Source organism: Thrips palmi, unplaced genomic scaffold (genome assembly GCF_012932325.1).
Source record: "Thrips palmi isolate BJ-2018 unplaced genomic scaffold, TpBJ-2018v1 HiC_scaffold_10, whole genome shotgun sequence".
In the NCBI taxonomy this organism is placed as follows: Eukaryota; Metazoa; Arthropoda; class Insecta; order Thysanoptera; family Thripidae; genus Thrips; species Thrips palmi.
The window spans coordinates 1,988,361-2,016,156 of NW_023144621.1; the positions used below are offsets into that span (position 1 = coordinate 1,988,361).

The window sequence follows — 27,796 nt, forward strand, 5'->3', positions numbered from 1 at the left end:
AAAGCAGATAATACTCGTTTGGTTTCCTTCGAGGTCGCAGTTCGGGCTTATTTATGACTGTGTATGAAATAAAATAGATAGCCCAATAACTTATTTGGCTGTAGTGAGACCTAAAGTGTGGTTACCGCATTCTACCCCACGTGCAAATGTGGTAAGAATTACACCCCTTTAAATAAGTGGTGCACAGCCCTATAACTTAACCGTTACCTCGTGTATTGCGTGGTCAAGACCACCCTTTTATGTGGTATGGAGGGCTGACCACATATTTGCTGTGGTATTCGCCATGAATTTTCTGGCGGTACTAAGCTGACCACTCATTTTACGGGGTATTGACCGCATTTCCACGTGTGGTAAATTTGGGTAACCACAGTTTTGCGCCTAGCACACATTATCTGTAGTCCGATAGCCACACTTCGAAGGACAGTGTGCATGTTTATGATGAATGAACGATGTATGGGAAAGTCAAGTTTTGTGTACGGTCGCATGAATTTTGGCCACAAGGTTAAGGAGGAAGAACTAGAGAGACCCTTCCATATTCTTCATTTCATTGACGATTATTTAACACAGGTAACAGTGAGTATTTAGCCCTGGACAAACCCGAACCATATGCATAAAGCTTAATTGTTTAATTCCCGAAAACCGACAAGAGTAAAATTGGTCTCAGTTGCTAAGACACCACTAAGCAGAAAAACAAATGCCAATTGCCAATATTAGATAAATCATACACCGTAGTTAAATATTCCATTTCTGAACCACAACCTTACAATTAAATTGGATGAAACCGAAATTACCATTTAACTGAGACAGACACAGTTTCCTTCTTCTCCACATTTACAGAGTCTTCACTAACAAGTGGAGAGTCACAATCTTCCAGAAATACCCAGGGAGAGAAGATTTTACAACAACGTTATGCTCTCACAATCTTCCAGAAATACCCAGGGAAAGAAGATTTTACAACAACGTTTTGCTCTTTAAAGTACGAGTCTTTCCTCCACGCGGTCAAAAGACACTCTCTGTCATACACAATCACTACTTAAAAACCGAAAAAGCGTTCCGGGTTGCGGCGATCTCTTCCAAGTTCCCCAGCGACGTTTTCTTGTGTTTGGGACTGACGGCGATTCGCGTGAGCTCGGTGTGAATCTCCTCCATCTCGTCTAGAAGTTTCTGCCAAATATAGAATGCGTGACAAATTTAGTGATACGCTCTGTAATAATTGAAGACCAAGGCACTTCTCTCATTAACACACTAAATTACTATGCAGTATTTTGAGTATGATCTTTTCACAAAGCTGTGCATTCGCTTCAAAGTGCACGAAAAAAAAAGCGTATTAACGCACATTTGGGAGCGCAGTTACACTGATAGTTCTAATGTGATAAGTTTCATACAATTTGCTGCGATAAAAAAGGCTAATGTGATTCCTTCAAATGATCTCATTTGTGGCAGCAATAAAAAATTATCGCATTAAAAATGCAACAAGTCTCTTATGTTTTGGCCGGTCTGGACCCGGATAATCACCGTTTTGGAGTGATAAAATGATAACTACGCTAACAGAGTGATAAATGCGCTAATGCAATACAAAATTTAACGCACCTACAATGCACTAACTTCATCATGGCACTACTAATGCAATAAAAATGTTACTGCTGTTCAAATTAGTTCATTATTACACTCTTCTTCTTGCGCTGTTGTGAAGGAAGAAGAAAAAGGAAGGCATGAAGGCAAGAAAGGAAGAAGAAGAACAAGAAGAACAACAACAAGAAGAAGAACAAGAAGAACAACAACAAGAAGAAGAACAACAACAACACTCTAAATGTCTTACGGAGAAATTTCCCATAATACGAAGAAAATGGCGCAAGAGTAATACGAAGGTGGTTTTTCTTCCTATTACGAAGGTTTTTCTTTGTATCTTACAATGAAAAAGCTAAAAAGATTCGTATTACGAAGGAATATTGCTTCGTATTATGCTTGCGCCGAATTCACTGTAACATACAAATAACATAGGTCAAATTTCATTGGAAGACATTTAGAGTGAAGAAGAACAAGAAGAAGAAGAGCAAGAAGAAGAAGAAGAAGAAGAAGGAGAAGAAAAAAGGAATGCATACCTCCAGGGCACGCGGGGGGCGCATCGTGCGCATGCTCTCCATCTGCGCCTCCACCAGCCCCTCCACGACGCCGGCGTGGACGAGCAGGAGTTGCTGGCGGAACCAGTTGACCCCCGGGCAGACCGCGTCGCTCACGGCCAGCAGATCCCGGCAGTAGGCGGCCACACGCCGCGACTCGGCTGCAACGCCAAGTCTGGTCAACCAACCACCGCGGCACTTCGTTGGGATGGGGTTTTTGCCCCCCCCCCCCCCACCAAGCCGCCTCTGGATCCGCCTCTGCTTCCTTCAGGCCGGCAACTACAAAGTGTTACACACACTGAATGTGAGTGATCATCTGACATAACAACGTATGTTCATGGGGAATCCCATAGTAGATACGCTGTTATGACCGATAGCTAGACACGTTTAGGTAGGATTTTGTACGTCGTGACGCACGATTTTAAACCTGCGTGACGTTTGGCACGGGGCGTGGGCAGAGAGTACGAATTGTTTTCAAGCCCTAACATTAAGCTGAAAAGCACGAATGTGCATAATCGTGAACTTTTACGGTGGTTTATAGTGCAGTGCAAACCAGGAGTCAAGGTCGCCTTGAGGACGAGCACCCCGTCCAGTTCGACGATGGCCTTCTTGGCCTGCAGCACCAGGCTGTGGGTGGGGTGCAGGGGCCCGCGGGGCCACAGGGCGTCGTGGATGAACTGCTCCCACACCTTCAGCGGCACCTGTCAGAGTAAAGCATCCAGAGTCAAAAACCACTGAGAAAGCGGATGTCTCACACTGTCCTTCGAAGAGTGGTACAGCCTACAGATAATGTGTGGTAGGCGCAAAACTGTGGTTGCCCAAATTCACCACACGTGGAAATGCGGTCAATACCCTTAAAAATCAGTGGTCAACAAAGCACCACATGTAATTTCATGGTAAATACCACAGCAAGGTCAGTCCTCCGTACCTCATAAAGGGGTGGTCTTGACCACGCAATACATGAGGTAACAGCTAAATTATAGGCTTGTACACCACTTATTTGACGGGGTGTACTTCTTACCACATTTGTACGTGTGGTAGAATGCGGTAACCACACTTTTGGTCTCACCACAGCCAACTGTGGTAATTTCACCACACTTTCGACTTCAGTGCACACTCTCAGACTGTTATTGACTTTTTGTCCATTGTTAAAGAGTATTTTACACAGCAATAAAGAGCACTATTTCCTCAGCATCTATGTAAGATTTCATTCGTGATATTGGCTTGAAGTCAATTTACTATTGACAGAGAGTCATACGCAATTGTCTTTATGCTGAACAATATTGTACATGGTTACAAAGAAAATACTACATATTATTGCTGTTTAAAAAACTACGAAAGCAAAGGACAAAAAGTCAATAATGGTGAGAAAAAAGTCAATACGAGTCTGAGAGTGCAGACTGTTCCAACAAATAACCCTTCAGATTCTCAGTCGTGGTCAAAAGAGAAACCCGTATGTCCCTGAAAAGCAAAACCAGGATGTATAAAATATCCGATGTCACGAGCGAAAATCCACTCGGATTATTAGTTTCTGTTACCGATGTGCTTTCCGCATTGCGAACAAACCTTATTTTTCACGAGCTTGCCTACAGAGTTCGCAAGGTTTTAAGAGTGCTGAGCAGGGCACCTTGCCTGAGCTGGAGCGCAGCATCCGTCTGAGGTTGTTGGACCAACAAATTTCAATCTAAACTTTTACGACTCTACTAATTTAGTGCGGTCTCACACAATGTTGCGCATGCGTTGTTTTCGTTCAACCTTGTGCTCAATGTCGCACAAGTGCATGTTTAAAATTGTGAGAGATCAGATTCAAAAATTGTCCAACACATTTAGTGAGTCCCTCAAGAAAGGCATTAAACGAACAGGTAAATGCATCCCCCACTGCAAGAAAAAGTGTGAACAGTACAACAAATGTACAACAAAAACTGTACAACAAAAGTCCAACAGGGATTGTAGAAAGTACAACGAGAATTGTACAAACCACAACGAAGCCCTGGACTGCACAGCAATCTCTAAGCCGGATCCATTGTACTTTGTACAACAATTACTGTACTTTGACAGTACAATAAATTCGTGATAAAAAATTTGCCAGAAATTTGTGTACTTTGTACTTTTGTTGTGGTTTTTTTCTTGCAGTGCCGGAAGTCGGTCCGAACCTTTGCCGTGCTACCGACGTAGTTCTCCAGCCGTTTCTCCAGTCTTTTGGCCTGAGCTTGGGCCCCTTGGGCGCCTCCTCCGGTGGCATCGAGCGAACCCGTTTCCCCGCAGCCGCTGCAGGACCAACTGTTCTGCATGTCATGGATCGTCACTGGGAAGGCCTTTTTCTTCTTGCCTGAAACAGAACGCAGACAATAAAAGATACTGCTGTCCGATTTTCTTCATTTTAAAGGCAAGCGCAATTTCAGAGTTTTCAACTTAACGAGTCAAATTTCACGACCTTAAGAGTTGGGGAGAGACAGCGAACATTGCATACATTACAACCAGAATCGTGAGAAGTTAAACGAGGCATGCATTCGGACGTGCCACCCCTTTCTCCCAAAAACAAATTCCCAGTTTATCTTTTTCCATAATATTTCTTTCCCAATCAGCGTGTTTAAGACCCCTGAGTGAGAATGGAAGAGTCTAGATTAATACCTAATTTTGGGCGAGGTGCACTGCCACTCAAGTTTGGGTGCGGATTTTTCTATCACCCACAGCTCGGCTAGGCGAGAGGGTTTCCTCGCCTAGATACGGGTGCGTATTAGCTGCCTATGAGAAGTATTATGACGAATAAAATAATCCCTACCCAAATTTGGGCACAAAAAAAAAAAAATACCGCACCCATTTTTGTCTTTTGTCCTGATTACGACACTCTCAGTGTCGGTAACTACTCACCGCTGCACGCTGCACAGCACCAGGCCTCCAGGTGCAGCCCCCGCTGACTGGGGTCGCGGCAAAGCTCGCACTGGCACAGGAAGTTCCAGGCCAGCGTCTGGGCGCGCCGCTTGACTGAGCCCAGCAGGAAGTTGTGCAGGTAGGCGAGTGTGAGGTGCTCGCCGCGCGCGATGTTCCTCGACGCCACCAAGACGTACTCCGTGCTGCCGGCGGCCGGCGCCGGGCCGTCCTCACGCTGCCAGACGAGCACGTCCGTGTTGGGGCGGCACGAGTGCTCCAGCAGCGACATGCCGGCGAAGACCGCCGTCTCCTGTGAAACAAAATCCCAATATCTTAACAGTCGGGACACAGGTTTAGTGCGTAAACAGCCCCCCCCCCCACACACACACGCATACACCCCGCTCTGAAGCGGGACTGAAACGAAAAAAACCACTGATGGGGTATCAGAGTAACTTATCGGCCTTTCAAGAGCAGGAATAAAATGCCAGGCAAACAATCAGCTCAAACAGCTTGATAAAAATCTTTGTAAGACTAGACTTTTACCAAACAATTCGGACGCCTTGTACACACCCTTTGAAGAGTAATTCAAAATGAGATGAGAACGCGGCTCACTATGTCATGCCTGTTTTGAGACGAGACTTTTCTCGCACGTCAATTTTGACGCATGGCTTCTTGTCAAATCAGAATGAGGCCATTTACGTCAAATCGTTATTTTGTAAGTTTGGAACGATGATATTGTTGATACAAGGTTTTAAAACAATTTAAACAAACAAAATTCTCTGAAGAGAAATAACACACACGCACACTTCATAAGCAAAACACGTCCTTAATGTTTCGAAACGATTCACCTGAACGTCGCGTAAAGTGATGCATCCTATTGATCAGTTCTTGCAGTGCACCTCACCTTCCGGCCCAAGCCTGCACTGCAGCTGTTCGAGTTGATGAAGCAGATTCCGGCCCCACGGCGAACGGCTTCAGCGGTCAGCCACTTGAGTCCAGCCACGTCCCGAATCCAACTGACCGCGGCATCGCAGTCCTTCTTGAATGTCCTGTAGTGCACCATCAGGATGGCAGAGATCCTCATCTAGGAACAGAAGCAGGCAGTAATTTAAAACAAGGTAAAATATGGCAATTTACAGAATTGATTGAACCAAATTGCGCAATTTTTGAAGGCACCGCTGTCTTTTGAAGAACAGCGAAAGATTGAATCAATATTACTCAGGGTTCTTTCGTGAATTTAAGAAGAATCTTCGAGGATCTTCGAGAATGTACGGAGAACCTACGAATTTACGAATATTCCTTCGTCAACCGTTTTGCAAAGGACAGCGGTGCCTTCAAATGCGGAGATTAATTTTATACTGATTGACTCTAATTCTATCCAACACCACACTGACTTGACTAAAAGGACGCGGCCAAACAAGCGAACAAGCTTGTTCTAGAACTGGTTGAGATAGGGATGGGATGGTCGGGGTCAAATTTTCAAATGCTTCCTTTTTAAAATCAAGAGGGGACTGTTAGCGATTTGTGACGATAGCTGTTGACATTCAAGCATTCTGTTAGGTTGGTACTGTTGAGATATCGACTCCCAAGCCCCTTAAAGGGCATCTCATCTCCTGCGGCCAACAAGCGCCTGCCCTCACTGAAATACTAAGTCTGTACTAAGTAGACACCTAGGTCTTCTATGTTTGTACTCAGTACACACTTAGGTTCTCTGTGTGTACTCAGTACACACTTAGGTTCTCTGTGTGTACTGAGTACACACTTAGGTTCTTTGTGTGTACTCAGTACGCACTTAAGTTTTCAGTGTACCAACACTCTCATTCCAAGAACGTGACATCACGTTGAAACGAACGTGACAAAATGTCACGTTCGTTTGAGCGTTGTGTCACATTCGTTTGGATGTGAATCGGCCAAAAAGTAGCTTGTTCACATTCAAACGAATGTGACACAATGCTTAAATGAACGTGACATTTTGTCACATTCGTTTCAACGTGATGTCACGTTGCTGGAATGAGAGGGAACATCACACAACAGACGCCAGATCGTGATGTTGTAAATAATGATTCAACGTACGAGACTTCTGCATGCTAACAGACATTCACCTCGCTGGTCAATCGCAAGGCTTACAAAAAAGGTACAGTTGTAATACTTACTTGGTCCGCACTTTCAAGAAAGTTCTCTAGCGGCGAGTGGTCCGACTGGAGATTCCGCAACAAGCCCCCGCGCGCCTGGTTTTCACAAGCAAGGGTCACCCTGAGAGCGCCCAGGAACTTCCAGAGGTCTGGGTTCCATGGCTCAAGCTCGGCTGCGGGGAACAAGGACAGGTTCTGACGTTAGGCTTGAAATGAAGCATAGACTAGAAATATTCCCATGTATTTAGATGGAGGGAATGAATCTTGGCCTGTCACGCTTGATTTCAAGTGAAAACTGATTATCCCCTTGAAAGCAGAGGGTTACACTACGCTTTGGACTTATCATTCTCTTTTATGTTTTACCAAGGAGCAGAATCTGCCGTAACGTCCGAAAGCTCTTGGAGGCAGCAGACTGATTCCGAAAGTCATTTTCATCGCTCTGTCTTCTTCACACGGACAGGCGAAGAGTGCCAGAGAGGCAGAGCGACGAAAGCGACTCTCGGAATCAGGCTGCAGATCACAGACCCCTTGAGACTTGGAACCGTGACTCACCGTGTGATGGAGCCAGGTCAATGGTCCTGTTTTCATCGTGAGGCAGAAAATTTCACTGAGAATGAAAAAGTCTTGATCCATACCCAATATTGGGCGAGGTATACTCAAGGGCGGATCCAGGGACGGGTTCGGAGGGAGAGGGGGGGGGGACGGCGACGATGTTACGTACAATTTTGTACAAGACATCACAGTTTCTAGTGCACACGAGTTTTTCGTACAATTTTTGTACGAAAACCTGCACATATTTCCCCGTTTAAGTACGAAACCGCGTACAAATGTGTACAAAAAGATGTATGTCTCGTGATTTGTACGAAAACACTTAGAGTGTATATGGTTACATAGTATTATGACCCAAATTTGGGCAAGGAAACCTACCTCACTCAAATTTGGGAGATAAACAAGTCCTCACCCAAAACTTTCGTCATGATTATGACTTTCTTCATTCTCAGTGAGATTGCAGATACTGATGCATTCAATGACATCCCTCCCTCCCTCACTGTGGAAAAAAAATCACAGTAAATCCTGTACTCTACAAACTTAAGTGTGTACTGATGCATCCGAGCTGAGTACACATCTACAGATGCATACTTGGCAAGTATGCATTAGTAGGTGTGTACTTGTCACCGTACAAATGCCCAATATCAAGTACACGTCTACAGATGCATACCTGTCCTGTCAAGTATGCCTGTAGATGTGTACTCAGCCAAGTATGCATCTGTAGATGTGTACTCAGCTAAGTATGCATCTGTAGAAGTGTAATTAAGTATGCATCTGTAGATGCGTACTGAGCACACACTTCAGTTCGTACACTGTAAAAAATGATGTTGTAATTTAGCAGTAAATATGTTGCTAATTTTCTTAGCGATCAAAGTTGTTTTCAAATGACTTTCGTTGTTTACTAATGAGTTGCGTCGTTCGTCCACAACATGTTTGTAAACCGGTAGACAGCCTTATTTGCATCAATTTTTATTGCCGATTAGGTCACAGACCTAGTAGAGTCCCGGTTACCCCGCAGTAACCACTTCTTAGATTGTCCGGGTTGTTTGTACGCAGCAAAATATTGTTTTGAAACAGCATAACACTGGTAAAACAAAGGCATAAAAATTACGCCCTTAAGGGCATAAATACTCTTTTACGCCCTTGCAAGGGCATAAATCGTTTATGCCCTTGGGAAGGGCGTAAATGGTATAGGAATTTCAAGCAAAATTTTAATGCCTTTCCCAAAGGCATTAACGATTTATGCCCTTTAAGGGCGTAAATCGTTTACGCCCTTTAAGGGCATAATTTTAATGCCTTTCTTTCACCAGTGAAGTCATAAAAATAATTAGCAACGAATTCGTCGTTTTAAAACAAGCAAACTTGTTCACAAACAACAGCGTTGTCGAGGTTGGTAATTGTGTTGTTGTTTTAAAACAACAATTTTTAACAGTGTAGAGTAGTGATTAGTACAGCTCTAACTGTAGTTCAGAGTACAGGATTACTGTACTTTGTACAGGATACTATACGGGATTCACTGTGGGTTTTTGGCACAGTGCTGCCCTTCAACTGACCTTTGGGCAGCTTGTACTTGGCGCGCTGGAAGGCGGCGCACTCTGGTTGGTGGACTTCCCTCACGCTGCACGCATCGCCGCACACCGGCCAGCCGCACTTGGGGCACTGCCGCGCCACGCTCGGCTCCACCAGGCAGCCCACGCACACGGGCTGCGGCAAAAAAGACGCGACATCAGAAAAACTGCTGCTTGGTAGGGAGGACGGATTTACTCACAACTTCTTAAGTTTCTGAGTTATACAGAAAAAGATTGGAGTTCTTTCATGGTCGACAAACCATGTGTCCATGTGTAAGCTATGCACAGTTTATTACACTCTCAGCACGTTATTGACTTACTGCTCATTTTGTCAGTACTTATGGAAATAATTTGTGCAACCATAATACATACTTTTCCTTTTTTAAAGAACTACTTAGGAAACATTTAATAATGTACTGAGAATTTTGTTAAGTACACAATTTTACAAAGGAAATTGGTCATACTTTCTTATAATTTTCGCTGTTTATACGAATACGTATAATTAATGAGGAAAAAGTCAGTAACGTGCTGAGTGTACACAAATAGAGGACAAATCTTCCAGACTGTGCTCTAGAATTCATAAGATGTTGCCAATTACGAACGTTGCGTGACCACTCATGAAGGAAAAGTTCATTCAGTGCCAACAAAATTAATGCCTTCCAATGATAACTATCTGAAAATTGTCTCATATTGTGGATAAATTTTTCTACCACGCGTATTTACGCCGAATCTCTGAAACATAGCTCGAATATTCGAGCTATGTTTCAGAGATTCGGCGCAAATACGCGTGGTAGAAAAATTTATCCACAATATGAGACATTTTTCGCAACACGAAGAAAACCTCCGTTGGTGGTCTTACGCTACCATTTACTTCGAGTTGGAAATTAGCTTCATAACTTCCCCAAACGAATGAAGTGACGATGTTACCGTGTTCGTGTCAAACAATTCACATTGTATTTTTGAAGTGTGCGATACATGCACGTGGCTTCTCTCTGAACGAGGAGAAAAGATGAAAAAGAGAGACGAAATTCCGTTTTCTGTCTTCGGACATAGATGTTTACATCTGTATACCCACCCTGGAGTAAGGTCATATGGAAGATAGGTCTGCGCAACCGAGATGCATGCTGGGAGACCGGGCAAGCCGGCAGGCAGGCTGGCAGGCAGGTAGGCGGTCCTCCGCTGCTTCCATATGACCTTACCCTGGAGTGGTACGGCGCACTGTAAAAACCTACAAACTGTTGAAGCCTTGCGAAGTAAAGTAGCCTCACATTCTAAATGTCTTACGGTGAGAGTCTTCACCACCATATTTTGGTGAAGATTTTCTCCACAAACGGCATTTGCCAAAATATCTACAGTTAATTTTCTTTTCGCACAACAAACTATATTTATTTGCGCACACTCTCATTCCCGGAACGTGACATCACGTTGAAACGTACGTGATAAAATGTCGCGTTCGCTTGAGCATTGTGTCACGTTCGTTTGAATGTGAACAAGCTAAATTTTGGCCAATTCACATCCAAACGAATGGGACACAATGCTCAAACGAACGTGACATTTTGTCACGTTCGTTTCAACGTTATGTCACGTTCCTGGAATGAGAGTGTATGCTCGAAACGAGGACGGAAACGACCCGTTTTCTTTGAGTAAGCAGATACAGTGTGTACTAATGCACCTTTGAACAAAAAACTTGAAGATTGAACTTCACTTCAAGTAAAAAATATTTCAAAATACGGGGCGCACCGATGGGCGACATAACCTCAACCTCATAAGGCCAATGCTAATTTCAATTACTTATTGCTTAATATTTTCGACGGTGACTGTCCCTTCCTCGACGGGTTCAATGCATATTTCTCTGAAAGTTTCATGACTTTAAGTTCACTTTTATGTTGTGCTATTACTGCCTTAAACGGGTCTTAGCCGAGCCGTGCGGACTTACCCGATCTTCACTTGGTCCGTAGGTCGGGGTCACCACCAGCGGGATTTCCCTCATGAGGATGGCGCCTGCAGGAATGTCCTTGGTGGCCACGACGTAGCGGCCAAGCTTGGAACTCTCGCGCAGTTCGAAGCTGCCGCAGCCCTGAGACATGGCAGTGCAAATAAAGGAATGAGGAATTCAATTTGAAGAGAATCGAGAGAGAGAGAGAGAGAGAGAGAGAGAGAGAGAGAGAGAGAGAGAGAGAGAGAGAGAGAGAGAGAGAGAGAGAGACCTTTGCAGATTCGGTGCGGCGAGAAATACCTTGCGGTGCTGAGGCCAGTGTTGCACCTGGTGCTGCCTTCCGCAGTAGAAATCCACCTGGCAGCGGCCGCACTTCATGGGACCATCTTTGCCGCACACCGCGCACTCGCCGCTCTTCGGGCCTGTGGCACACGGAGAGTAGACTTTGCACAATCATTCCGACTTGCACACGAGAGGAGCTCACAACCCTACGAAGTATTTTGAGCACACGGTAAACACGGTTCCTGGTTTTCCCAGGAAACCCCTGGGAACCGCCTATGCCTTTGCCATTGGCTTCCTGGGAAAACCAGGTTTCGTTTTTACCGTGCATTATGGAAGGTACAAAACATTTACTTTGTAATTCTGAAGTAATAGGTAATTCGTAAGTTACGAAGCTTAATGTATACATGATGCCTTATTGTGAGAAATCATCCCTGTTCTTGAGGCAGACCATTTGAAAAACATAAGAATTTTGTGCAAACATATCAAAGAGCCACTTTTCCTTCATTATGTGAAGCATTTTCTTTCTAACTTACAAAGAAAAGCCAAAAAAGATTCGTATTGGACGGATTTCTTAGTACACTACAGCCAAATTAACTTAAAGAAATTTTGAGTGTATCGGCATGATAGAGGCAAAAATACCATTTTCACCTTTTCAACACCAACTACTTAAATGCATGCCTCTTACCGAATGTAACCACGGGCTTGCCATCCTCGTCAGCCATCATGGAAGTCTTCTCCTCTCACTTCGAATTATATATCTGGATCCTGATAGAATGAAAAAAGCACATTAACTCCATAGCAAGTGCTTCGAAAAATTAAGAACCTGTCTAGAATGGATTCCGATCATGTGTTGAGTTTACAGTAGTGTCCTAACCAGACGCATAAAAAAGAAATTGCCTAAGCTCGTAAACCACTGTAAGTTTAGGTTTGGACGGGCAAAACCAGTTCGAGCCAAGTTCTTGATGGATTCCGATCATGTGTTGAGTTTACAATAGTGTCCTAACCAGACGCATAAAAAAGAAATTGCCTAAGCTCGTAAACCACTGTAAGTTTAGGTTTGGACGGGCAAAACCAGTTCGAGCCAAGTTCTTGATGGATTCCGATCATGTGTTGAGTTTACAGTAGTGTCCTAACCAGACGCATAAAAAGAAATTGCCTAAGCTCGTAAACCACTGTATGTTTAGGTTTGGACGGGCAAAACCAGTTCGAGCCAAGTTCTTGATGGATTCCGATCATGTGTTGAGTTTACAGTAGTGTCCTAACCAGACGCATGAAAAAGAAATTGCCTAAGCTCGTAAACCACTGTATGTTCAGGTTTGGACGGGCAAAACCAGTTCGAGCCAAGTTCTTAACTGTTCGAAGATATTTGATGTTTACACATCGCAAAAGCAGACACCACATTTCTTGGAACACATTGGAGTCCTAAGTGTGCCCCCACTCGAAAAGGTCAACAAACAAAGCTTTTGCTTCGTAACTGCGAAGGAAATAAAGGTATAGTAGAATTGCTTCGAATTACGAATAAATGCTACATATAGCGAAGGATTTTGCCTCGTAATACGAAGCAATAGGCCATTCCGCTGGTTGGAAAAGGAGAAAAGAGTACATACTTTCGTCCCCTCTACTCTTAAAAGCCTACGAAGCATTTGCTTCATAACTACGAAGAAAATGAAGGCGTTGCAGAATAGCTTCGTATTATGAAGAAACGCTTCGTATTACAAAGGATTTTGCTTCATAATACGAAGCATTTCTTCATAGATTTTACAATGCCTTCGTTTTCTTCGTATTACGAAGCGATTCTTCGTAGAGTTTTTACTGTGTGAGTGCACCTGAGGTGTGCTCGAGTAGACACTTTGAGCAGGAAAGTGAGTAAATGGTGCACATTTACGTTTTCAGTGCAAAACAGAACCACTTCCAGAGGCTTAATACTTAATACAAGTGGTTCATCCGGGTTCTGAAGGATTCAAATGAATGTGAGACAGCGCGGTATTAGCTCCTGGAGACGTAGAACGGGAGCCAGTAGACTGGCTGCCACAGAACCTAAGGGAACCGAGTGAGGGGAGGAACGCTTAAGTGACGAAACGAAGCTGTTTCGTCCCGGCAACGGGTAAAAACGGGTAAAGGTTCGCGTTCCAGTGCAACTACTTTAAAGAACACTGCTGCCTGACTTTAAAGACTACTTTCCTAACAAGAGCGCCTGAGTTTACTGCGTATGGTAAGCGCAGTTACCATATAACTACAGGTAGGTTGAACGCAAGTTCTTCACTGCCGGTGGTCAAATGACGGAGTGCATCAGTACATCATGTCATCAACGAAATGGACACAGATGGACGGACTCGCCTTAGTCCGTATGCAAACCACGGACTTAGACGAAACGTCAACACGGTACGGGATAACTCGGATGCGTCATCGTAAAATGCATGATGAAACAATGAACTAGGACACGCGCGACATTCATACAAGTCATCACCTTAGATTTTAGAGCAGGGAAGGGAAATTTAAAGATGGAAGTCACGAACACGCGTGTATTAAACGGAAGATACTGATGACACTCGCGAACCCACACGACGGTGAAAAGACCGAGGTTACAAATAATAGCAAAAAGCAAAGACTATCGTGCAACGTTTTTTTAATTAAAATACGTAATACGTAATACTTGTAAAGTATATACTTTGTAATGCTATAGCAATATTTACGGACTGGCTTAGGGGCCGTCCATAAAATACGTAACGCTTTTTGAGGCCATTTTTGACCCCCCGCCCCCCCCCCTATGAAACGCAGCGTAACGCTGCCGTGGACCCCTCCCCCGGTGCGTTACGTGACGAATTGCTAAAAGGTTAAAAGCACGCTGAAACTGTCAAAACGTACGAGGAAACCACAATTTCACGCTTTTAAGTGAAGGCGTGTATGGGTCGATTTGCGTTACATCACGCCGCCGGTCCGCCCCCCCATGAAACGCACCGTAACGGAAGCTGACCCCCCCCCACTTTAGGTGCGTTACGCATTTTATGGACGGCCCCTTAACACCGGGAGCAGCTCCAGACAAAAAAAAACACTTGGCCGGGGACCCCCTCAGATCTGGCTCCCTCCCGGTTTTTTTGGTTCCTCTAGTGAATACGAATTGCCGAAACACAAATTGGGCCGGATCCAACACCGATTGGCTTTTTGGTAGAGGTCAAAAACCCCTAAAAATGGCTGTTTTTGAGGGTTTGGGGCTTTTTGGGATCCCGGAACCTGCTGGCCAAAAAATCTACCAAAGTGTCGTTTCCGAAAGATAAAAGTGCGCTCTTTCGAATGCCGTGTCGCGCGAGGCTCTACGAGGACGGGTTTAGACGCTACGGGCTCTCAAAGTTGCTCAATTTCACTATTTCTACTGAAGATTTGAGCGTATCAGGGCCGTTCGAAGCAGACCATCGGCGATTTCGCTCCTCTTTGGCTTAAATGGTGCCTACCCATAGGTAAACACCCCCACAAAATTTCAGCTATCTCAGGCAATTATTAGAGGATCTGTGAACAATTTAAGTTTTGGGTCATTTTACCACTGAAGTGAGGTGGTTTTGGGTCCAGAAAAAATATTTTTTTCAACTATCTCTATTTGATCAGCACCTCTTGAAACGTCTTTTTTACATGGTGCCTCAAAACATTTTTTCCGAGGACAAACCTGTCTTAGTTTTGTTTTAACCACAGCTTCTAGACAGGTTTGTCCTCGGAAAAAATGTTTTGAGGCACCATGTAAAAAAGACGTTTCAAGAGGTGCTGATCAAATAGAGATAGTTGAAAAAAATATTTTTTCTGGACCCAAAACCACCTCACTTCAGTGGTAAAATGACCCAAAACTTAAATTGTTCACAGATCCTCTAATAATTGCCTGAGATAGCTGAAATTTTGTGGGGGTGTTTACCTATGGGTAGGCACCATTTAAGCCAAAGAGGAGCGAAATCGCCGATGGTCTGCTTCGAACGGCCCTGATACGCTCAAATCTTCAGTAGAAATAGTGAAATTGAGCAACTTTGAGAGCCCGTAGCGTCTAAACCCGTCCTCGTAGAGCCTCGCGCGACACGGCATTCGAAAGAGCGCACTTTTATCTTTCGGAAACGACACTTTGGTAGATTTTTTGGCCAGCAGGTTCCGGGATCCCAAAAAGCCCCAAACCCTCAAAAACAGCCATTTTTAGGGGTTTTTGACCTCTACCAAAAAGCCAATCGGTGTTGGATCCGGCCCAATTTGTGTTTCGGCAATTCGTATTCACTAGAGGAACCAAAAAAACCGGGAGGGAGCCAGATCTGAGGGGGTCCCCGGCCAAGTGTTTTTTTTTGTCTGGAGCTGCTCCGGTGGTGACGCGACCAAAAAATTCAGTGCAAACGCACCTAAACGGGGGCGGTAGCTTCGACGGCGTTCCAAGGAAAGCAACGGAGGTGATGTAAGCAAGTTGACACGTAGGTACCACCTGCCTTCACTTAAAGCTGTCATTGTGGTTTCCTCGTACGTTTGACATTTAGAATGAAGCCTTTTGAAATTCGCCGAAACCACCGGGGGACGGCCTAGCACGCACGTTACGCTGCGATTTCATAGGGGGAAGCACGAAGAGTCGTCAAGACGTCAAGCATACTTTTTTATGCACGCCCCTGAGCCAGCCGTCACAATCGACCCTACACAATGTATCTTAAAATATGACACCTTTTTAGAACACCGCGCCTAGCTATCCTTTGCTGAGTCGTAACCTCGGTCTTTTGCGGTGGGTTCAAGAGTGAATCAGTATCTTCAACTCGATACACGATTGTTTCTTCATCTTTAAAGGTCCCTTCCTGCTTCAATCGAACCCGCAGACTTGTACCACTCCACGGGCCTTCCTAGATTTATTGGTCATCATTTTACGATGCATCCGAGTTTTCCCGTACCGTGTTGACGTTTCGTCTAAGTCCGTGGTTTGCATACGGACTAAGGCGAGTCCGTCCATCTGTGTCCATTTCGTTGATGACGGGTAACGGTGGCGACGCGACCAAAAAATGTTCAGTCCAAAACTACGTAACACCGTGGGACGCAACGTAGCTGACGGCCTCCACAAGAAAACGCAACGGAGACGTTAACGGATAATCGGTTGCACACGTAGGTAGCCACTTCTGCCTCGTCGTTTCTGTCACTTCGGCCCCTGCTTTAGTTACAGGTTGGGCATTTAGAAATGAAGCACTTCGTTGTAAAGTCTCGCGAAACACCGTCAGAGCGGACGCCTAAGCCACGCAAACACGATCATGCAATTAAATAGTGAACACCACAGAAGAGTTGCGTCAGCGACGTGCCAGCCAATACTTTCCTCGCTTATTCACGATTTTCCCTCGATGTCCGCAACCGTCCCAATCGACCCTACCGCATGTACGTAGTCGATGACACCTCTTTGAGAGTGTTCACCAGCGTCCTCAGCGTATCCTTCAGGCGGGCGACGAGATCCTCAGCTGTACTTCTTGCGGCAATCAAGTCTGCAAAGGACAGAACACTTTCAACGATCGATAACCATTGATTTCTCATGCTACTAAGCAGGTGCAATGAATCCGCACCAAAAAAAGGCGCTAAATGGGACTTGAATCGGACGTGTGACCCCACCAATGGATTGCTTTCCGAACGAGGAATCCAATAATGGGGACCCACTTTCGGTTTGAGTCCTGTTAAGCGACTCTGCTCAGTAAAAACACTACAAAGAATCGCTTCGTAATACACTGGTAAAACGAAGGCATAAAAATTACGCCCTTTAGGGCATAAATACGTTTTTATGCCCTTGCAAGGGCATAAATCGTTTTACGCCCTTGGGAAGGGCGTAAATGGTATAGGAATTACAAGCAAAATTTGAATGCCCTTCCCAAAGGCATAAACGATTTATGCCCTTTAATCGTTTACGCCCTTTAAGGGCATAATTTTAATGCCTTTGTTTCACCAGTGTACGAAGAAAACTAAGGCATTGTAAAATCTACGAAGAAATGCTTCGTATTATGAAGCAAAATCCTTCGTGGTACGAAGCAATTCCACAACGCCTTCATTTCCTTCGTAGCTATGAAGCAAATGCTTCGTAGGCTTTTAAGAGTGTGGAGTTCAAACTGCGTCGAGAATTCTGGCCGCCTCCATCGGTCTCTGACCTACTGTGTGATCCGAAGACGACAAAGCTGCGACTGCGCCGAGAGGTGCCGGTCATACAAACTCACGCTCTTCAACCGACCCCGGGCACTTCGTAGCGCCCATTCCCCGCGACCAGGACGGACTGACTTACGTTCAAGTCGCGGCGCGAGGACGCCCGTGCTGTGGCTACCCCAGACCGACGCCAAGGGCCGACTGACTCAGTTTCCGCTCCGTTCCGTTCCACCCGACCCGCGCATTCCGCGGCCCGGCCGGGCGGCCAGTGCCAGGTCAGCAGCAGGGCTGGCAGGCAGTGACGGATCCAGAGTCAGCCTGGGGGGCGGCAACTGCAGATCGCGAAGCCTTTGTTACGCCAAGACGTGTTTCTGCGATGTCCCACCGTGTTATTTAAAGACCCGCGGTAACTTCTGTCTTCGCATCCTAATCAGAGTAATGAGATCGTTACGTTTCAACATGTCTTGCATGGGCACTGGGTGGCGGGGAAACGTCTGCGCATAGAAGCTGTTTAAAGGCTGATTTTGGGCTTTCTTTACTTCCTCTGCTTCCGTTTGAAGATTCATTAGGGTACCCTATTGAACGTCTAGTGTTTATCTCCATGTTTTTGGGAGCGTGATCGTTCGAATCTAGCTGGCAAGTAATGTTAAACGACGCTTTTTTCATTTGTTTGCTTATATCACCGCTTCATTGGTTGTTAAACGACGAAGCGCGGAAGAGAAGGGGAAAATCACGCACCGGAAACAGTTGCCAAATGCCGCCAAAATTTTGATGATCTGTGTGTTTTTTTTTTAATCGCAACCACGAGGAACCTTTATGTTGAATTTAATGTGATTTCAACATGCCCAACACCGGATAAGGTCGATTTCTTAAACTGTTTCCGGTCCATGTTCTTCCTGCTATTTACTTCTGTCTCTGCTAGAAGTCATGGCAAACCTCGCCTCACCAGCGCACCTCCGATCCATTGTGATGTGACGAACTTCTGTGCGTATCGTTTTAGGACTACGTGGCTCCCTCGCCGTGATTGTCAACCACCTCGACTTCTCGAACATATCGACGCCGGCCGAGACTTTCTGCGCTGCCCTGCCCGTCAACATCACCCCGCTCTGTGGCCAAGCCTGCCGCCATGACCGATGTGAGTACAGTACGACCTCACTTCATGCCAATTTCAAGGCTAATTTTCCATTAATATTTACAATACTGCTGATGACATCGTTGTAAATTAGTTCATCGTTGTTCAGATAATAATTTCTTTGATTGTTTCATGAAGCGGAAGGAGGTAACTCAATTTTAATCATTCAGGAGAAACAAAAAACTGTTTTCAGAACAAACTAAAGCTGAATGAGCCAATGTTGCAGATGATTAAAACATGACTAAAAATTCTGATAATTTTCCAAAGTGCACTGATAAAAATTTTGTCCTAACTTAGCGACACATTTATCGCTAACTTTTTTAGCGACAAGATTTGTTGCGGAACGAATAGCTTGTTAAACCGTTGTCGTATTGGAACCAAGGGATAATTTCACAACGACTAACTTGTAATAACACACCAACAATAACACATCAACGACAAGTATTGAAAGTCAAAAAGAAACTTTTTAATGTCTGTGACAATATTCTTAGAGTACTTTTGTCGCTAAATTTATTTTGCATGGTTTTTTTAACAATAGTAATTGCCCTATGACTTAGAAGAACAAAATAGATGATTATTCATAATATGCTTTAATTGAGCGGATAATTGCAAAAGATGTTGTTTCCACACAAATTGTATCGTAAAGAGTGATAACAAGAATTTTGTTCTGCAACGACAAAATGTCGTTTACTAGACTCAACGACATTTGTTTCGCTTTGGTTCATGATGAAATTCTATGTTTTGGAACGACTAAATTTTCACTCATCTGATTGTTTCTGTACCACTATTTTTTAACAGTGTGCCGGACCACTCTGTCTAGGGTTTCTGTGATTTACTCCCTTGCATCAAAGTGGAAAAAGAGTCATTTACGTGCCTCTCTCAAATTAGATGGAATTGGGAGGTAACTCAAGAACAACATGCGTGAAAAGACGCTATCTTTACTTGTGTCTAAATTATCCTGTTGCATTTCGAGACGAGTACGATCGTGTCTTAATGTCACAAAGGCATTTGGAGACAGGTGCAATTGAGTCTAAATATCACAGTTGCAAACAGAGAGAAGTCCATTTATCCACTATTAAGCCAGAAAGTTTGAAATTTGATGAAACTTGCAGGTAAATGGATTAAATCAGGACTCGTGGAGTGGAGGCCTAACCCGTGTTTGGATTGGCTGCTTTCGCCAACGAAGTGGAAGTGTCGCCGTCAATACGCTGTAATCCATTTTCCTGTGAGTTTCATCAAATTTCAAGCTTTTTGGCTTCATAGGGGACAAATCGTATAAATGGACTTACCTCTTTCTCCAACTGAGACATTTAGACTCAATTGCAATTTTCCCCAAATGCCATTGTGGCATTTAGACACAATCGTACTTGTCTCAAAATGAAATAGGATAATTTGGACTCAAGTTGAGATGACTCCTTTGTCCTATACATGCATACAGACATAACTTGAGTTAGCTCCTTTTTTCCAAGCTTTTAAGGGGGTAGTACACTACGCAAGGTCAAAAAATACTGTGTTTCCGCAAATGTTTCGCGACGTATGCCATACGGGACGTCAAAACTGATCATAGGATCTTTTCATACTGTAACTAACGATCAAAATCACAAATTTTGATATGTGTCTTAAACAGCTACTGCGAGTTGTCCAATTTCTCTTAACCAATGCAAAAAATACGCAGGTCGCTGGTTTGAGCAATTTGGACCAAACGGTGGCACCTTAAGGGGCCAAATTTGGTATTACATGTCATTCTAGTGTGGACAAGAGAAATTTTTTTGGAACAATTATTAGTACCTCAAACAACATGGCAAGATGATAAGTTCAGATAACGGCATTTTTCTAGACCATTTTCTTCCAAAGAACTTGAGTTTAAGGGGGGACCCTGGTGAAACTTTCAAGTAGGCTTCAAAATAATCCCAGGAAGTTGAAACTTTGCTTAATTATTAGGCTCATTATGGTGAGTTCCCAAAACAAAATTCAATCCAAAATATTGAACGGTCTCTGAGAAAAGTGGCTTTTTAGTGTTTTTTGGAGCGTTGGGGAAAAATCTTCCTGCGTCTTTCATTGGGACGGAAAGCCTTGAAATTTTTTTTGGGTTATCCTAAAGATGTATAGAAGAGATTTTAGTGACGGAATTTTCAAATTCAACTTCTGTCCTGAGATATAAGTTTTCAAATTTTAACATTAAAAAAAAAGTGATTTTTTTCCCTTTTTTCAAACTTTTAGGTGTGTTTTAAAAAAAGTAGGGCTGATATCAAGATTCCGTCACTAAAATTTGTCGACAAGTCATCAATGAATAGAGTCCATGCAAGACGACTCATGTAGGTGTCAACCAGGAACGCAGGAAGTCTTTCTACGACAAAATTTTTTGTCGACTGAGCAAAGCTGTGAAGTTGAGCGTAGAAGCCAACGACAACTGATCTCAATGTTATTTCCTTCCAAATGATAAAGAAACTACTCACTTAGCTTAAAGGTGTTCAACCTGTTGAATCTGAAACCTTCTATGCACTTTTTTATCTATGAACTTTGAAAATACAATTTATTGGAATTTTGGCGATTTTTTCACCAGGGTCCCCCCTTAAATATAGTAACAAAATTTGATCGCAGTTTCCCTCGTTCACACCAGAATGACGGGTCTCAAGGTTTGTATTACTGATTTTCAAGGTACGTGTACGCCAGACCGTGTCTTGTCGTAACAGGCCTCGCGATGCTGTGCCAGTTCCGACAATCCACGCCTGGCGTGTACACCTACCTTGGCCTGCGGCGCTTACTGCCTTCGGCAAGGCTGTGACAGAAGTTTAAGGTGAAGCAATGAGTGGAGCACTTTTTGGTGACGGTGTCAAGTAGAATATATCTAAGTAGGCCTATCGAAAACCGCAATAAAATTTTTCAGTCGATCCGACCCTCTGTTTCTAAGATCCTGATCTAGTCACGTAGTGGAATCGGCCGATATTGTCGGAACCGGGTCTATTGAATTGGTCTGGTCGCTTCGATTCCAAGAACACCCCTACATGCCGTGTTCGCACCAGTTATCGCCGAAATCCTCCTCCCGCTCATGCAAACCATGCCTTTTCCTGCCGTTTTTAAAGTTTTTTTTTGGTGGTTTTAACCACAGGGGGTTAAGGAAGAAGGCTAAATTTTGGTGTGTGGCGAGCTAAGATATACATAACGACCCTGCAAAATCTCACCCAAATCGGCCGAGCCGTTCAGGAGTAGCAGTGCACGCACGCACGCATGCAGACAGAAAAAGTTTTTTAATCCCACGGGAGTAACGGAATCGTTCCATGAAGCGGAAGAAGGGAGTAAGTTGACTTATCTCCAGATTGAGTTTTTATCTTATTATTGTGCCTCAGGACAGTTTGCATCGTTACACCAAATTATTTTGAATCAATTCCCAGCAGTTTAGGAGAAAATCCACTTGGAAAATGGATATAACTTAACTTGACCCTCTTTGCGGTCTAAATTTCATCCGAAAATGGAGCCAACTTCACCGAAGACCACATGACTCCGTTTCACAAAATAGCAAAAGGAGATAACTCACCTTGTGTCTTTATGAATCTAATGTAAAAAGAGTCAACTCAACTTAACTCCAAATTCATTTTAAAAAAACTAATGGAAAAAAGAGGTAACTCTTAAAATGACCCTCAGCAATAGAGACTGTATGCAGACCTCAGTTCCACTTGAGTTCACTGAAAATCCAAGTGTGGGACAGGCATGCACTAGATAACGTGGGACAAAATGTCCCACGCTTGTAAGCGTGGGACAAACCGTGTCCCACGCTTGCAAGCGTGGGACACTTTGTCCCACGCTTACAAGTGTGGGACACGGATTTGTCCCACGCTTACAAACGTGGGACACCGTTTGTCCCACGCTTGTAAGTGTGGGACACGGATTTGTCCCACGCTTGTAAGTGTGGGACACGGTTTGTCCCACGCTTGTAAGCGTGTAACACGGTTTGTCCCACGCTTGCAAGCGTGGGACATTTTGTCCCACGCTTAAAAGCGTGGGACAGTTTGTCCCACGTTATCTAGTGCATGCCTGTCCCACACTTGGATTTTCAGTGTTGTCTCCATATTCCATCTCGTTTGGGAGACACTCTGAGAAAAAATGACGGTAAATCCTGGATAATTTTTTTGCCAAACTTTACCGTACTTCAAAAACCAGTATCCTCCGTACAGTCTACAGTATTTACCGTACTTGTTTTACAAAATATTCCGTAGTCTTTTAACACACTGTAAGGGGAAGTCGTATTTTTACAACTTTATTGTACATGAATACCATCGTAATTTTACAACATAAAATCGTTATTTTACGAACGTATTCGTTCTTGGCCAAATACAAAAAAAAATTTCACAATTTTACACAGATTTTTACGGTCAATCTTGTAAAATTACGAACTTTAGCTGTAGTTTTACGAAGAATGTCGTCATTACACACTCGAAAGTTGTCATATTACAAGCATTATCGTAATTTAACAAGTTTAATTGTAAATTAACGAGTAATTCCCTGTTTTAATTCTATAGGACAAATTGTTCGTAAAATTACAAAAGTTTGTTAAATTTCAAAGAAAAATCGTAATTTAACCAGGAAAAATCGTAAATTTACAAAGAAAGTCGTAAAATTTTCAAGGTACATTATTAGTTCTATTTTCACGTTTTTTCGTCGAGGCAAACCGAGACCAACCTGAAAATGATATGGTTGAAGATTTGAATTATAACGACTGTACTCATTAAATTACGAACAATTTGTCCTATAGAATTAACAGGGAATTACTCGTTATTTTACAACAAAATCCCTAACAGTGCAGTAGTTACCGTTCTTCCGTACAGTCCATGCCGTAGGAAAGACCAGATCTGGTCCCATCAAAGGCCGCTTCCAAGAAGTGTCCACATCAGGATCTTGAAAAAAGGGGGTCTACCGACTGAAAAATTTTATTGCACCTTTCAATAGGTCCCGTCAAGACCTTTCCAACGAGTGGTCGGAAGAGGGGTCCAGGAGTCCGACTTCAGCAGTTGCGTACATCAGGAACTTGGAAAAAGAGGGTCAATCGACTGAACAAAATTATAGCAGTTTTTGATAGGTATTAAAAGTACGGGATTGCCGGGAGAAAATGTACGGGATTCCCTGTAAAAAAAGTACGGCGTTTCCTGTAAAAAAAGTACGGAATTGCCTGTAAAAAAACGACGGCGTAGCCTGTTAAAAAAAGTACGGTGAAGTCTGGAGTAATCAGTACAGGATTTACCGTGATCTTTTCTCGCAGTGGAACTAAGTAAACATGGTTTCTAAGTTCTTTCTAACGTAAAGTTTTTAATTCACAGAAAACGTTTACAGAGTGATGTTACACTTTTGAATTTTTTTACAGTTATTACTGATGCTTTTTTGACAAAAGTGTAATCACATCATTCATTTGAATTGATTTGATTTTCCCAGCCAACAGTTTTTTGTTTCTCCTGAAAAATGATGAAAATTGAGTTATCCCCTTCTTCCGCTTCATGGATCAATAATCATCTACAACATTGGCCCATTTCGCTTTAAGGGGAGGTTCTACTGAAAATCTTACTTTCTTCAAATTGAGTCCCACTTTGTATGTTCATTGTAAATTTAAAGTATGTTATTGTAAATAGTAAAATTTGAAGTTTGGAGAGGAATACCTAGCCCCAAATCCAGTCGAAGAGGAATTTTCTGCTTTTTCCAGTCGTATCTTGAAAAATTCTCCTACGCAAAGTTTTTCAACGTAAACTGATGTTCTGGTCATTTTTCACTTTTTTGGTTCATAATTGATAAACCGTGGCATTAGTAACATACTGGGACCATTGCAAAATCATAAGCTGTGTTTTCAATACAGCATGTCACTAAAATTTCAAGAAAATGGTCAAAATCCTGATATTTTAGTGTCTTTTTTTTCTGATAGGCAGTGCCAAAATAAATTTGTTGGGTCTCATGTCTTGGTGATGCCAAGCTTTATTGCTTATGTGCCAAAGAAGTGAAAAATGTCCAGGACATCAGTTTACGTTGAAATACTTTGCGTAGGAGAATTTTTTAAGATATTTCTAAAATAGGCTGAAAAAACCTCTTCGACTGGATTTGGAGGAAGGTATTGGGCTCTAAACTTTATGTTTGACTATTAACTATGTAGTACTACACGTATGCAACAAATGTTAACACTGGGGCTCAATTTGAAAAGTGCCATTTTTTCAGTAGAACCTCCCCTTAAAGGTGAATCCGATTTGTGCCCACAGCTGCTGGCCATGCCGGACGACGCGTTGGTGCGCGTGTTGGCCCTCCTGCCGCCCAGAGAGGTCTTCCGCCTCCGATTGGTGTGTCGGCGGCTCCGGGACCTGAGCCTCCACCCGGACGTTTGGCGCTCTGTTAGCCTCCGTGGCGGTGACCAAGGCCTTCTCCAAGCCGCGCTCAGGCTCGCTCCTTGCCTCCGCAAAGTCTCGCTGCGCTCGCCGCATCTGCAGGCTGCGGCCTGCACCGTTTGCAACTCCAAGTGCGTCGTCACCGACCTCAAGCTGTCCGTTCAGAATGAGACCGATGCTGCCTGGGCCACCGCCATAGTACAAAGGCTCTCCACTCTGGGCGGCTTGAGAGAGATCACCCTACTTCTGAACCCTGCCGCCCCCGACGCTTTGCATCCCCTTCTGCGGATGGTTTACTGCGTTCAAGACTTACGCGTATTGAGGATACGGATCAACTCGGACATGTCAGAGCTACCGCCTCTACTGTCAGACCTCGAGCCTAGACCTTCCCTAACTACACTCCATTACGAAGGTGCAGCCTCTGACCCTTTCCTCTGTTTTTTGCTGCGCACGCACGCGGCCACCCTTGAAGATGTTGATCTGTACCTAAAGGATGGGCTCCCCACATCGCTGTTAAAATCGTTGCCCAGGCTGCGCTCCCTGACTTGCTTTCCGACTGATGACCTATCTCAGCTGAAAAGCTTACCCAACCTGGAGACACTTGGGCTGTTGGATCTCGAAGTGCAGGACGCACCTTGTCCGGGAACAGTGGACTTCCTCCTTCAGGGGCCGCGCTTGCGGCATGTGGAGTTCCACTTGAAACCCAACCGCCCAATTGTCGGCGCCGCTCTTCTAGAGGCTTTGGCCCAATCGCCGTCCGCCCCCGTTCTGGAAAGGCTGTCCTTAAAAGGCGTGGGAGAGTGGCCTGTGGCCGCGGCACTCCATCGGTTTCCATCCCTGCAAGCACTCGCCCTTGTATTGGACGCCATGCCCTCGGACGACTTCTTCCGTGCAGTGAGCCCCGCCTCCACACCGCGCCTTGCCACGCTGCAACTTGTGCCCCACGGCTGCCCCCACGCCTGGCTGCACGACCCGGCCGTGCAGGACGTCCTCGCGAGGAACGCGGGGCTCCACCTCCGCCTGTCAGGCCCTCCCACCCTCGAGGACGACTGTGCCTGTCGGTGGTGCCTCTGGCGCTGCCACCGGGACGAGCTCCGGACGCACGCAGGCCTGCAGTCCGCCTTCTCGGCGCACACCAGGCGGCCCGGCTGCCCCAGGGACTGCCGAAGGTGGCTCTGACGCCCCCCCTGCCCGCCGCATCGTGATTATGTGGCATGTTGAAGCAGGAACTTTCTCCACTCTAAATAAACCATTTAATGTTTGAACTTCAGTCTTTAACGCCACTGTCCGATCGCACGTTTCCTTTTCATAATACTTTTTCAGATTCAAAGTTTTTGAGTGAACCGGAACAGACTTAGTTAAGTTCGTCCCAGTTTTCTCGTAGAGTTCTGAATACAGCCGCTAAAAGAGCCTGAACTGCCTGGCACTGCGTTCCGCCCGGGGGTTTCGCAAGATTGCACAACATAGTTTTCAGTTCTGTATCAATCTCTTCCAAGGTTTTCTTGTGCTTTGAGAAACACATCAGCACAACAGATATCCTTGGCCTCTAAGTGGACGCTTTGTTTTATGCCACAGTGAAGAAATCATATCCATCAATTAGGCCGTTGGAAACAGTTTTTTATATTGTCCAGGGCGTGCAAGCACTTGACTTTTGCACTTTCTGTAACTCTGGAAGGGCGAGGGATAAAAAAGTTATGCAGAAGGGTGACCCCATCTTAATTAAAATTTTAGTCAACTATCACACTTTCCGACTTTTTTTTTGTCAGGATCTGAAACGGGTCTTCCAGGTGCTGCAAGGCATATAAAATTGCCAGTCACTGACTGAAAAGCTTTATCCAGTCTAATCCTTGTATTTTTTTTCATGTTCTATTTGGATTTTGAGCTCAGGCTCATTTGTATGTTCTGTACCTTGTTCGTAACATTTGTAGTTGGATGTAACCTGACGTACATGCTCCTTCTTTAATGAAGAAAGACTACGCGGGATTCTGTTTTTTTCTCCTTCAATTAACTGATCCCTGCATCACCCTGCTAAGCCGTCGAAGGGCGCGAAAAACTATGAGCGTAGCTTTAATGCCTTTTTTGGCAGTGTATTGAAGATCTTGGGTGGGCAAACGAACAGCTTTTTGACAAAATGTCTTGTGTCTGTGCGTAGTGACCCTAAGAGTCTACGCTTGGCGCTATGACCTTAATGATTCGTGTTCCAACAAAAATGTATGAAGTTAAGTGACTTCGGACAGTTGTTGGCCATTTGGTAGTAATATTAAAAATTTTGGTTCTTTTAAGATTTTGTCGCGTACTTGGGTCAGATCTGTAGGGGAGAAATCAGGGAGACTCATCCCTAGTAGTGTCACAGAGTCGACAAGAATGAGTTATTAATCTGCAATAGTTTTCAGGAAAAATAATAATTTTTTTAAAACAAATTTTGAACAATTTTTTGAATTTTTTTTTTTCCTCAGTGCAGATTAATAGCCCATTCTAGTCAATTTCTATGACACTAGAGATGAGTCTCCCAGATTTTCCCCCACATCTGCACTGCACAAGTACAGTATGCGAACAAAATCTTACAAGAACCAAAATTTTACATGTTACTACTAAATTTCCAATGAGTGTCCAAAGTCACTTTGCTTTAAGTCAAAATGAAGCTTACTCAATTATCGAAAAGGGTTCTGATTCAGAAATCATAAAACCCTAATCCTTCTATATCATAAAATGTTTTTACAAGGTGCTTTTATTATG

At 44.1% G+C, this 27,796-nt stretch overlaps 2 protein-coding genes across 30 annotated transcripts; one reads left to right on the forward strand and one right to left on the reverse strand.

Moving 5' to 3' along the window:
* Positions 1–521: 521 nt before the first annotated feature.
* Positions 522–17,850, reverse strand: LOC117654258. Of its 15 annotated transcripts, none has more exons than XM_034400663.1 (14): positions 17,712–17,850; positions 16,830–16,929; positions 12,144–12,223; positions 11,477–11,598; positions 11,177–11,317; positions 9,226–9,376; positions 8,085–8,171; positions 7,145–7,296; positions 5,896–6,075; positions 4,992–5,301; positions 4,274–4,449; positions 2,650–2,821; positions 2,103–2,281; positions 522–1,164 (listed from the first exon to the last, which is right to left on the reverse strand). In XM_034400663.1, exons 3-14 carry the CDS (start codon positions 12,181–12,183, stop codon positions 1,030–1,032), a joined length of 1,845 nt encoding a protein of 614 aa, XP_034256554.1. In that variant the 5' UTR covers positions 12,184–12,223; positions 16,830–16,929; positions 17,712–17,850; the 3' UTR covers positions 522–1,029. The 15 variants fall into 15 exon arrangements, with proteins under 15 accessions (XP_034256554.1, XP_034256551.1, XP_034256553.1 ...); XM_034400660.1 differs by having other exon boundaries at positions 16,821–16,929; XM_034400662.1 differs by having other exon boundaries at positions 16,821–16,929; positions 17,585–17,721.
* Positions 5,976–27,043, forward strand: LOC117654243. 15 transcript variants are annotated; one of them, XM_034400580.1, is made up of 4 exons: positions 5,982–6,109; positions 18,573–18,707; positions 19,817–19,929; positions 24,938–27,043. In XM_034400580.1, exon 4 carries the CDS (start codon positions 24,947–24,949, stop codon positions 26,237–26,239), a length of 1,293 nt encoding a protein of 430 aa, XP_034256471.1. In that variant the 5' UTR covers positions 5,982–6,109; positions 18,573–18,707; positions 19,817–19,929; positions 24,938–24,946; the 3' UTR covers positions 26,240–27,043. The 15 variants fall into 15 exon arrangements, with proteins under 15 accessions (XP_034256467.1, XP_034256471.1, XP_034256473.1 ...); XM_034400582.1 differs by lacking the exon at positions 5,982–6,109 and adding an exon at positions 12,906–12,949; XM_034400581.1 differs by lacking the exon at positions 5,982–6,109 and adding an exon at positions 13,585–13,697.
* Positions 27,044–27,796: the final 753 nt, after the last annotated feature.